This window comes from Phyllobates terribilis, unplaced genomic scaffold (assembly GCF_046119375.1).
Source record: "Phyllobates terribilis strain yellow unplaced genomic scaffold, ASM4611937v1 Scaffold_1__5_contigs__length_1240528914, whole genome shotgun sequence".
Taxonomy (NCBI): Eukaryota; Metazoa; Chordata; class Amphibia; order Anura; family Dendrobatidae; genus Phyllobates; species Phyllobates terribilis.
In genome coordinates this window covers 256,206,802-256,219,274 of record NW_027362761.1, presented here as the reverse complement: position 1 = coordinate 256,219,274, position 12,473 = coordinate 256,206,802, and the positions used below count along the sequence as shown (strand labels likewise).

Here is a 12,473-nt window from a genome sequence, read left to right as displayed (position 1 = left end):
TTTTTTTTTCTACAAGAGACTGTAGCACTTACCTGGTCACAATTTGCACAAGTGGCCAGAGGTCAAAAATGTTTTACATGAAAAGTTTTATTATGCTGAAAGAGTTAATATTATTTTATGATGTGTCTGTAACATTTTAAGAGAGAAGTACCTCCCATAAAGGGATGGGTTGAAAGTTATATTTTATATGTAAGTGCACTTTCAAAAATTTGTATGTTTTATGTTTTGCTCTTTTACAGCCCGAGGACGTGCTGTGATTTACCAGGGGGGAATGTAGCACCCTGAGGATTCGGCTGCTACAGGGGTATTGCACCTCACTCCAGAGGTGTGGTATTCCACTCCCGGGTAAGGATGGAGTGTGGAACTGAGCTTAGTAGGCTGCATGCACTACATACATCCCATTTCCGGGGGACAGAACAACGGTACTCCCACCAGTATATGTGCAGGTACGACAGCGTCTGTCCCTGGCTGGAGTGGGAGGGGGGTGGAACATCCCAGTAGTGTAGGGGCAGATAGGGGGAGTAGTCTGGGTAAAGCTAGGAGCCCATTGGGTGCTGGTCACCTGGGTTCACACATAGAGGGAGTATATAAGGTGAGCACCATCTTAGAATAGGGTCTTTAGTCAGAGAGAGGAGGAGCAGAGCAGAGGAGCTCAGCCAGGAGGGCTGACAGGGAGCTGTGGCTCTGGCTGGGCCCAGCTCCAGAGCAAAGCCTGCAGTGAAGAGAGAGAGGAGGAAGAAAGGCCCAGAGAAGCAGAGACAGAGGGAACCCTAAGATCCCAGAATCAGACCAGAAAGGGTGAAGGGTTGGCAGAAGAGGGCACCGGATCCCAAGCTGGCGGAGGCAGAAGTAACCCTTAACCAGGAACCGGAGGTCGTGGGCAAGTTTTGCCACGACCCTCACCATATCCACCAGGAAGGCACACCACGAGTAGGGCCAGGGAAGCCAGAGAAGGTTCAACCACTAAGAGGCCCGAGGGAGCTGGACAGAGGTGGATCCCTGGTGGGGACGGCCAGGAGAAAGAGAGTGAGAGGGAAGCTCAGGACCACGCTCCGGAACTGCCTGGGGGTTAGCCGAGTCCCGCACCTGGTGGACGCAGCACGGCTCGGGTGGTCACTCAAGGCCAGAGTGACTAAAGCAACATCAGTGAGTAAAAACCCTGAAACTGCATCTCCTGACTCTGCCTCTCCTTCCTGCATCATCACAACCCCCATCATCCACACCTGCTGCCCTGAGGCCATACCCCTCCCGTTGGGGGTTATACCATCACTGCTGCACATATACCACCGGCCTCAGCGGACTGCTCTGCAGCGGCGGCTTCAAAGCCGCACTCAACGGGTGGCGTAGTCGACACTTAAACAACATCTACAAAGACTGCCACACACTTAGTTTGACACCCTGGGCACGGACCGGGTCACCGCCACAAGGACTACTACCCCCATACAGATCCGGCTCCGGGTATCCCTTGAACATGGCCCAGGGGGCGCGTCACATACAACAGACCAGACGGAGCGGAAAAAATACCGGGGGCCATCAGAAGGTAAGTATAATCTTTATTTTTTATTTTAAATTCTTTTTTTTAACAGGTTCTATGGTACCCGAGTCTGGAGGAGAGTCTCCTCTTCTCCAAACCCGGGTACCATCCACACATAGAATCGCATAATATCCGTGTGTGCAAATGTGCTGACACGGATAATATGCGTTTCAATACAAGTCAATGGCGGCGATTACGCTACGTGTCCGCAAAATTAATGGACATGCTGCGTATTTTTCTGCAATGATAATCCGCAGCGGAAATTTCCGCAGCATGTGCACAGCAGATGCGGATTATCATTGGGGACCATGGGGCACGTATTACCAAGCGTTTTTTAAGCATTTTCGTTGCGGAAATTCCGCTGTAAAAATGCTTGAAAAACGCTTAGTGGGCACACAGCCTAAAATAAAACAGGTCCTAATTTATCATAGAAAAAAACACATGCACTAATATACTGTGGCTATCTAGTGGAAATACACAATGTGAAAACTATTATCCTTAATTTAAGTAAGTTCTCAAAGGAAAATATATTAAAGTAGCAAATAATTTACCATATATTTATTAGAGGTAATGACACAGAGTCCAAACCGTAGTGGAAAATGCTACATAGATATATTCACATGAGATTAACCAAAGACAAGTATACGGCCACAGTACACTGTGTTCCAAATTATTATGCAAATAATATTTTCTCAGATTTTCCCAAATTACCTATATGAATTGCAGTCATTGTAATTTTCCAGTCAAATAACTATTAGAGTACAATTGAAAGGTTCTTGTACAAACTGCCTATGATAACAGTATATTTTTAAAAAAATAAAAAACTCAAGCTGCACTCAAAATGCATGTTCCAAATTATTATGCACAGCAGAGTTTTCAACCTTTTCATTTTAATAAAGAACAAAAAAATGGTCATTTTTGAAATTATAAGCATTAGCAGGTTATTACAAACTGAAATCAAACAGTTTTCAACTCAAAACTTTATTCTAGGTGATGTTACATTTGCACATAGGACCCCTTGTTCGAAAGGAGCTTCTGAACTCTCGTCCATTGAATTTGTCAGGTTTTGGATGGTTTCTGCTTTAATTGTTTTGCAATTAACATCACCTAGAATAAAGTTTTGAGTTGAAAACTGTTTGATTTCAGTTTGTAATAACCTGCTAATGCTTAGAATTTCAAAAATGACCATTTTTTTGTTCTTTATTAAAATGAAAAGATTGAAAACTCTGCTGTGCATAATAATTTGGAACATGCATTTTGAGTGCAGCTTGAGTTTTTTATTTTTTTAAAAATATACTGTTATCATAGGCAGTTTGTACAAAAACCTTTCAATTGTACTCTAATAGTTATTTGACTGGAAAATTACAATGACTGCAATTCATATAGGTAATTTGGGAAAATCTGAGAAAATATTATTTGCATAATAATTTGGAACACAGTGTATGTGAAGTTATATTAGATGGTCAGGCATAGCATATAGCCAATATTAAACATGAACCATGCAACATGCCACAGTATGTAAAGATAGATGGTCAGACAGAGCATATAACCAATATTAAAGATGCACCATGAACAAAAAATCAAATGAAGCAGGTAAGTATGCACCATAGAAAAGACAGGTAAGTATATAATTAAAGTGCTATTAGTGCAATAAGCATACAAAGTGCCGCATGTGCATTGTTAAGAGTAGATATACCATAAGACCATCTAAAATGAAAGGTTATATGCAGCAGTGCAGGTGAGCATGTATGCTGACAGTACCTATGGTGATCGTGGCTACTGGGTGGGCGGAAGCCCCGATGCACGTTTCGCACTTGCTTCTTCCTGGGGGCGTATATATGGTACCCTTTGATCCTGTTTTTGAAGTTTTGGGACGACCATACCCTGTTTTGTCTTTCCCCTTTCCCCTTGTGGATAACAGTGCTAGAAACTTTGGAACTTTGATGCATTTATCTTTATATGGATGTTGGCTTATGAATGAATATAGTGTGGCCTCTTTAGTTCAATCAATTCTGGGTCAGGAAACAATTTCACCAAAAAAATACACCTAAAATTTATGTTTATTAGTATCATTAAAAATTCAATTGTAACTGACCCTCAAAAAAAAAAACACCAAAAATGGTTAAAAGGCTGTAAAGTATTCTCAGCCCAAAAAGAGATGATAAAGTGGGAAAAGGGCAATGCCCTAAGCTGACTCCTAATCTGTCCCTACCTCACAGCGTAGGTTGGCACCCTCTTGAGCGCAAACGGCTCCCCCGCTCCTCGTCGAATCACCCTGAAGGACCCTATAAGTCCCTGATTAGAGTGGTGTGAGTCAATTATCACTGTAAGGGGACGCAAGAAGGTAATCACCATCTTCTTGAGTATCTGGGCCATTAAGATAACTGACTGTTAAATCAGTACCCATTAATTTCCTACTTTTTTATTTACCACACCTGTACACTGCATGTACAGTGGTGGTAGCCCATTTGTCTTGGGGATGGAATGGTGATTACCCTCTTGCATATTTACACTGGGTGAGGGGTCACTCTGGCTTGTATTTTTTCTCCCCATAGTTTTTTATGCATTCTGTTTTAATATTTATGCAATAAAAACTATTCTTTTATTCTGTTGTGTTATTACTCCTGTTTCTTTTGGATACACACATTTTATTCCAATGTTGTGGCAACCAAAAAAACATAATTCTAGCGTTTTGATTTTTTTTTCTCATTACGCAGTTTACCGATCTGATTAACTATTTTTTTCATATATTGATAGATTCTGAAAGCGGCAATACAAAATATGTGTATATCTAAAAAAAATGTTAATGTCTTATTTTGAATGGGTCGAAAGGGGGTTGATTTGAACTTTTATATTTTTTAATTTTTACAATATCTTTAAAAACATTATTTTTTTTACTTTTCACTAGCTTCAATATTCTCCATTGGAGATTAGAAGCTGCGATCATCCGAATGCTTGTGCTACACACAGCAGGGCCACCCCTCGACTGCTGGGCGGCGCTCATAGCATCCCGGCAATGACAACCGCAGGGGTGTTCTGCAGATCCACCCGCGGCTGTTAGGGGCATATGTCAGCTGTACAGATCAGTTGTCATGTGTACGAAAACATGCATGCTCAGCGCCAGAGCCCGCATGGAGTGTAGGAATACGACCTTGGACGTACTCATACATCCAAGGTCGTAAAGGGGTTAAATTTATCCCCAAACCTGATATCCACTGTTTTTTGTTTTGTTTTCTTAAAGCACAGCCACAAACTGACCTGTTTACATCATTTCAGTGATCTTCTCATTAGCTCAGGAGACATTGTCAATGAGGCATCTGATATCACTGTCATGCTGATTGAATTATAGGAGCAGACTGGTCATTTTTTTTTCTTGTTAACCATAGTTGCCATCCCAAGAAACACCAGTAGTCACTATTTCTTTACAGGCAAGGACATTGCCTCTTGTAAGGATGCCCCTAAATCAAACATTTATCAGATCATCAAGAACTTCAAAGGGAGAGGTTCGGTTTCTGTAAGAAAGGCTTCAGGTCACCAACAAAAGTCCAGCAAATACTAGGGCATTCTCCTAAAGCGGATTCCGCTAGAGGATAAGTTCAACAGCAGATGTCAGTGCACCTGTACGCACAGTGAGATGAAGGTTTTGGGAGGCTGAGCTGGTATCAAGGGCAGCAAAGAAGATGCTTATCTCCAAGAAAAATATCAGACAGACTAACATTCTGCAGGAAGTACAGAGTTTAGACTAAAGAGATCTGGAGTAAAGTTTTCTCTGATGAATTCCCTTCTAGACTGAATGTAACATCTTCGAAGAATGATTGTCCAGAAAAGAAGTGAGCGCTATCATGAGTGCTGTGTCATGTCATCAGTAAAGTAACCCAAAACTATCCATGTGGGTGGTTTTCCATCTACTGGAGTGGACTCACTCACAATTTTGTCTGTGAACACTGAATAAAGAATTGTATCTAAGCATCCTTAAAGAGCAACCTCTCCCTACCATCCAAGAGCAATTATGTGATGAATAATGTTTTTTTCCAGCATGACGGAGCACCATGTCACAAGGCAAAAGTGATAACTAAGTGGCTTGGTGAACAAAAATTTCACCAGATCTAAATGCCATTGAGAACCTGTCGTCAATCAATCCTCAAGGTGGGAAGACAAACAAAAACACAGAATTAGGCTAGAATGTGTCAGTATCAAAACTTTTGGCCACGACTGTACAATTTTTTTCTTCCCCTCTTTGCGTATTTTTTGTGCCACGTGACATGCCTGCCTCTGTATGTTTTTGGCACTAATCATGCTCATGTGGCCTCTTGCTCTGTTTTTATATATTTGTCAGACATTAAATGAAATTATTTTTCATTATTGCTACTGCTTTGGTGTTATCCTTTTCTGAGTAGGTTTTTCCTGCTTATTGATCTGATGTCCATGTACATAACAGCTTGAACAAGCACAATGGAATTATAACCAGAGGAAATCACTGAATATAATGTGTCGCTTTTGTCTAATCATTGGGATCCTATTTGCCAAATGCTCCTATTAATAAAAAAATGCAGGTACACATACCTGACATCTCAGCAGATACAAAAATTAATTACCGCTCTGAATATCACTGATTATATTTTACATCACCACAGATGTAGTAGAAAGTTTGGTCCATCTATACTGGCAAAAATGTTCTTTGCTCTTAAAAACACAAAAATATATCAGATTCCCATATGTGTTTTGTAGAATCTGTTATAAAATGGCAGGATGGTGTGCAGCTTATGCATGCCCACAGGAAATGATTTTGGTAACTAGTGTGGTAATTGTAAATTTTATCACAGGGACCTGGTTTGAGTTTACACCACACCAGGTTGGATTTCCGGCATACAAAACATTTGTCAATACTGAGCTCTTGGGCAGTCAATTCAGAGGAGGGAATTTGGTAAAACACCATCCTGAGAGAGACCTCTGTTATCTCCAAGGTAAGCTAAAAAGAGAAAGAAACCAAGCCACAACAACCATGAAGAGATTGGGGGTTGTTTCAATAAGACTGGTGAAGCGTAAGCCAGTTTTAATGAAGTGCTCACTGGAGTACATTGACCCGATTATGCTGGTACCCAGCAGGTGCCTGGTGTACATTTGTGTAGTAAGTTACGCCACTTTAGTGGAGTAACTTATGATGAATTGGGTGGACGTGACCATACCCCAACTATATTACGCCACGCCAATATTGACATAGCTGGCCAGGACCGGAGCGTAGACACCACCAAAAGTCACAATATTTTTGCAAAACTGCCGTGTCCTACTTGGGAGGGGAAAAAGGCCCCTCTAGTGCATAAGATTCCTGTATTATACATATCAAATAGTATTTGAGTAGTCACATTACAGATTTTGCATTAGAGCCCAGGAGCTTTAAGTTACACTTCTGATGTTATATAGTTACATACTTACAGATTGTTCTTTAATGAAGTTGAAGTGATAGTGTTGCTTTGTTTAACCAGTTAGGGCATGCTGAGCCATTAATGCTCCCAGTCGCCATTTTATAGTGTGACTCTTCTTTGCTTCTCTCACAAGCAGCTCATAATGTATTGCCATGACCAGATGAGTATAATTAGCTCAGATCTAATTTGATTTGTTTCTTTGTTAGGCGCACACATTGGATCTTTCCTAACTCCATTCTACATTAAATGTTGTGCCATCCAGTTGTATAAGTAGTAGTTGGAGTGAGGAGGACTCAAGATATTGAGTTCACGTGTAGTACTTATGGAATAGCAACATAAGAAGATGGACTTTTTCTATTATTATTACTCGGTGAAACGTTCCCGGTGTTAAAAAAAAGTAAAAATTTGCATCCGAATATTGAGTGACAAAAGACACGTCAGCATCCGAGTACTGAGAGGTTACATATACTATTAGCTTATCCATACCTGGTATCGATGGAGCAATAAAAATCTGTTGTAGAGTCAGTAATATATTTAGACTTAAGTACCTAGTGTTTCGGAGAAGTCTCCCTTGACTGATGTGGGTTGTCCAGTGACCTACCCTACATCCCTTAGAATTAGTTGGCTTGATCATTATCCTTGGTAGCCAGTATCCTGATCTCATGTATCATAGCCTAGTAACAGCAGTCAACACAACGTGTGGCATCACACGGTGAAGACTGCCTTTGGTGGATCCTTATTGCAGCTAGCTACATCATTAGAATACTAAGAGAAAGTGAAAGGCCAAGGCCACATAACTTCAGTTTTAGCCTCCATAGTAGTGTTGGTGATCCCTTCTCTTTAAAAACTAGATTATTGCGCACTTCAGTTAAAAACACCAATTGTTGAGAAATTGGTGGCATATTTGGAAGGCAGATGAGCTTTAAATGTCACTTTTTTAACTATGCATTTCTATTTCAAGCACAGAGTAAATGATGGAAATGTGATAGAGCCATGTACTTTATATATTGGTAGAAATTAAATGATTTGGAATAACTCTGCTTATTATTGTTATATAACGGAAGTCATTTTCCTTATATCTCTAGGACTGTGGGGTAGTGCGCCTGGAAGCATAACTATTATTAAAAATCTCATCAAAGGCAAGTTTTATCACAGTGAATGAAGTGTTATATGTGGAATATTTGATAACTGACATCTATCAAGCACAAATAACTGCGGTAGTTTGAGGAGTGTAGCAGTCACACTAAAGGCCCCGTCACACATAACGAGATCGCTAGCGAGATCGTTATTACGTCACGGTTTTGGGATCGCTGGAGAGTCATTTCGTGATCGCTGGGGAGCTGTCAAACATGCAGAACTTCCCAACGATTTCGGCCGCCCCAGCGATCTAACTAACGATCTCGGTGGTCATTGGGACGCTTTCACACAGCAGCTATTTCAACGATCCACACCTTGATAGGGACTGTACTGTGTCACAAAGGCGTGCATAAAATTACTTTTCCGCGCCCCCTCATCTCCAATTGGTGGACGCTACTGCGTTCTGATTGGGCGGCCTTGGTTTAATAGAAGGCCACGTTGTAGCAATTCCGTCCCTTTGTTCCTGACTGCGTTCTGGTTTCAGCTGGAGAACGCTACAACGATCCGCAAAATCAGGACTCAGTCGAATGAACGGATATCAACAGCCCGGAGAATTCTGCTAGGATCTGCAATCCAGCACGAGGTCAGAAACAAAGGATGGAATCGCTATTCTGTTGCCTTGTTTATGCACGGCGGAAAATGAGAACGCTGTAGCGACCACCAATCGGGGACGAGGGGCGCGGAAAAGTCCAATTTATGCACGCCTACGTGTCTCAGTTCTGAATCGCTAACGAAGTCGTTGCTAAGGTGTCAAATACAGCGATGCACACTGCCCAGCGGGAGCGCAATGACCCAAGAATGGTCCAGGAAGCTTTGTAACGATCAGCGATCTCGCAGCAGGGGCCTGATCGTTGCTACCTGTCAGACATAACGAGATCGCTAGCAAGATCGCTATTGCGTCACAAAAACCGTCACGTATCAACGATCTCGCTAGCGATCTCGTTATGTGTGACGGGGCCTTTAGCTAAATGGTACCTGGTAGTTAGGTACTTTGACTTCCATTAACAACTTACGGATGCAAACAATGTCCACTGGCATAGCCATATCTGGGCTTGTTTTGTTTTTTTTCTTTTTGTGGGACAAGTTCTAATTTTGAATGATTCAGTGACTTCACCCTACTCTTTGACTGAAAAATGTGAAAAAAAGTTGTATACCATCACAAAGGTGAAGACTACAAAGAAAAATGCACAGTTCCTACAGTGAAAAATGATGACACAAATATTCTAAAATAACATATAAATACTCACTTTGGCTACAGACATATTGATATCAGTCTCTCCATCAGTACTGTATATGGAAAAGTAAACGGAGTGGGTTACTTCAATATTAGTAACTACAGTGGCATGTAAAAGCTTGGGCACTCCTGGTCAAAATTACTGTTATTGGGAACAGTTAATTTCATCTTCAACTTGCTTATCTCTAAAAGGCCTAAAGTTAAAGATGACACATTTCCTTTGTATTTTAGGCAAAAAAATATATATTGTAATTTTTTACATTTTAAAAATTACAAAAAGGAAAATGGGCTGATGCAAAAGTTTGGGCACCCTTGGAGATTTGTGTGCTCAGATAACTGACCAAGATTTCAGACCTTAATTAGCCTGTTAGGGTTATGGCTTGTTCACTATCATCATTAGGAAAGGCCAGGTGATGCAAATTTCCCAGCTTTATAAAAACCCAGCCTCCTCTAACCTTGTGCCAAAAAACAGCAGCCATGGATTCTTCTAAGCAACTGCCTAGCATTCTGAAAATGAAAATGGTAGAAGCCCACGAAGTAGGAGAAGGCTATAAGAAGATAACAAAGCGTTTCAAATTGCCCTTTCCTCAGTTCGAAATGTAATTAAGAAATGGCAGTTATCAGGAACAATGGAGGTCAAGATATGGTCTGGAACAGCAAGCAAAATTTCAGTGAGAGCTGCTTGTAGGATTGCTAGAGAGGCATATCAGAACCTCGGCTTGATTTCAAAAGACCTTCAGAAAGATTTAGCAGATTCTGGAGTTGTGGTACACTGTTCTACTGTTCAGAGAGACCTGCAGAAATATGGCCTTCATTGAAGAGCCATCAGAAGAAAACCTCTCCTGTGTCCTCACCATAAAATTCAGCATCAGAAGTTTGCAAAAGAACATCTAAACAAGCCTGATGCATTTTGGAAACAAGTCCTGTGGGCCGGTGAGGTTGAAATAGAACTCTTTGGCCACAATGATCAAAGGTATGTGGGGAAAAAAAGGCACAGATTTCAGGAAAAGAACATCTCTCCAACCATTAAGCATGGGGGTGGATCAATCATGCTTTGGGGTTGTGTTTCAGTCAATGACAAGTGGAACATTACATGGGTACAGGGTAGAAAGGATTCTATGAAATTTCAACAAATTCTTGATGCAACCATAACACCATCTGTAAAAAAAGCTAAAGTTGAAAAGAGGATAGCTTCTACAAATGGATAATGATCCTAAACACACGTCAAAATCCACAATACATTACCTCAAAAGACGCAAGCTGAAGGTTTTACAATGGCCCTCACAGTCCCCTGATCTGAACATCATTGAAAATCTGTTGCTAGACCTCAAAATAGCAGGGCATGCAAGATGACCCAGGAATCTCACAGAACTGGGGGTGCTACTAGGTACTAATCATGCGGGGTGTCCAAACTTTTGCATCGGCCCATTTTCCCTTTTGTAATTTTTGAAATGTAAAAGATGAAAATATATATTTTTTTTTTTTACCTAAAATCCAAAGGAAATGTGTCATCATTAACTTTAGGCCTTTTAGAGATCAATTCTGTCACGGTCTCCACACTTTCCTTGTTCGCTATGTTACTATTGAGTGGAGGCTGTCAGTCTATTTTGGTTTTGCAGGGTCAGTTCTGCAATCATCTGTGTTCACTTACCTTGATTAGTCTTCTACTTAAGCATGCTAGCTCCTTCACCCAGTGTCAATTGTACACTTGCTGTTGCCTGTGTAGGACTGATCTCTCTGTGCTCTGTTCCTGACCTGACTATTTTTCCCTTACCTGGATTTTGACCATCTGCCTGTTATCTGACTACTCTTTTGTCTGCTCCCTGTGTACTGCCTTGTCTTTCTGGTTTTCCTGACCCCGGCTTGTGTAGTGGATTACGTCTCTGACTTCTTCTTGTTGTACTGCGCCATTTTCCTGGACTTGACTTTGGATTGTTTGACCTCCCTCTATTTATCCAGTAAGTAGTACTTACATAATATTTCTTTCAGTAATATTAGTCTCTTCTCTCCTCTTCTGAGACTGTTATTTCTGTAGTGACTCGGGTCACAAATTCATCTTCAACTTGTTACTGTTCACAATAATTTTTCTTTCAATAGATTTTTATTTATTTTTCCAAAAAAAAAAGATAATACAACAATTTTTTTTTAACAACAATAACAAACATGTGGCTTATCACTTCTATCTTTTAAGTATATATTCTCTTAATATTTACTATACTTAAGACATATTATTTATTGTAATGGGACAGATAGGCAGGGGAAGGGAAAGAAGGACAACAGCAAATTTTGTTAAGGAGGGGGGATTAGAAGGGTAAATGGGTGTATCCAAATCTAGAATAAAAACAGGAGTTATTGCTGTATAGTCCATTTTCTCAAAAAAAAAATTGATCTGTTTAAACAGGTTAGAACATTCTACTACCTATTATTAACTAAAGAAAATACAGTGGTGGCCAAAAGTTTCTTACTCAGTTTCTTCCTGAAAATGATTGCAATCACAAATTCTTTGGTATTATTATCTTCATTTAATTTGTCTTCAATGAAAAAACACAAAAAGAATTGTCCTAAAGCCAAATTGGAAATAATTCCACACCAAACCTAAAAAAGGGGGTGGACAAAAGTATTGGCACTGTTTGAAAAATCATGTGATGCTTCTCTAATTTGTGTAATTAACAGCACCTGTAACTTACCTGTGGCACCTAACAGGTGTTGGCAATAACTAAATCACACTTGCAGCCAGTTAACATGGATTAAAGTTGACTCAACCTCTGTCCTATGTCCTTGTGTGTACCACATTGAGCATGGAGAAAAGAAAGAAGACCAAAGAACTGTCTGAGGACTTGAGAAACCAAATTGTGAGGAAGCATGAGCAATCTCAAGGCTACAAGTCCATCTCCAAAGACCTGAATGTTCCTGTGTCTTCCGTGCACAGTGTCATCAAGAAGTTTAAAGCCCATGGCACTGTGGCTAACCTCCCTAGATGTGGACGTAAAAGAAAAATTGACGAGAGATTTCAACGCAAGATTGTGCGGATGGTGGATAAAGAACCTCGACTAACATCCAAACAAGTTCAAGCTGCCCTGCAGTCCGAGGGTACAACAGTGTCAACCCATACTATCCGTCAGCGTCTGAATGAAAAGGGACTGTA

General features: G+C 40.7%; 1 protein-coding gene across 3 annotated transcripts in view; it reads left to right on the top strand.

Annotated features, from left to right (window-relative positions):
• Window positions 1–12,473, top strand: part of LOC141256917 (cytosolic phospholipase A2 gamma-like) — a 175,285-nt gene that overhangs the window by 119,729 nt on the left and 43,083 nt on the right. For all 3 annotated transcript variants that reach the window (XM_073671206.1, XM_073671207.1, XM_073671205.1), the window contains 2 exons: window positions 6,358–6,498; window positions 8,043–8,096. In XM_073671206.1, the coding sequence (XP_073527307.1) occupies window positions 6,358–6,498; window positions 8,043–8,096 (195 nt within the window). The remainder of the gene's footprint in view (window positions 1–6,357; window positions 6,499–8,042; window positions 8,097–12,473) is intronic.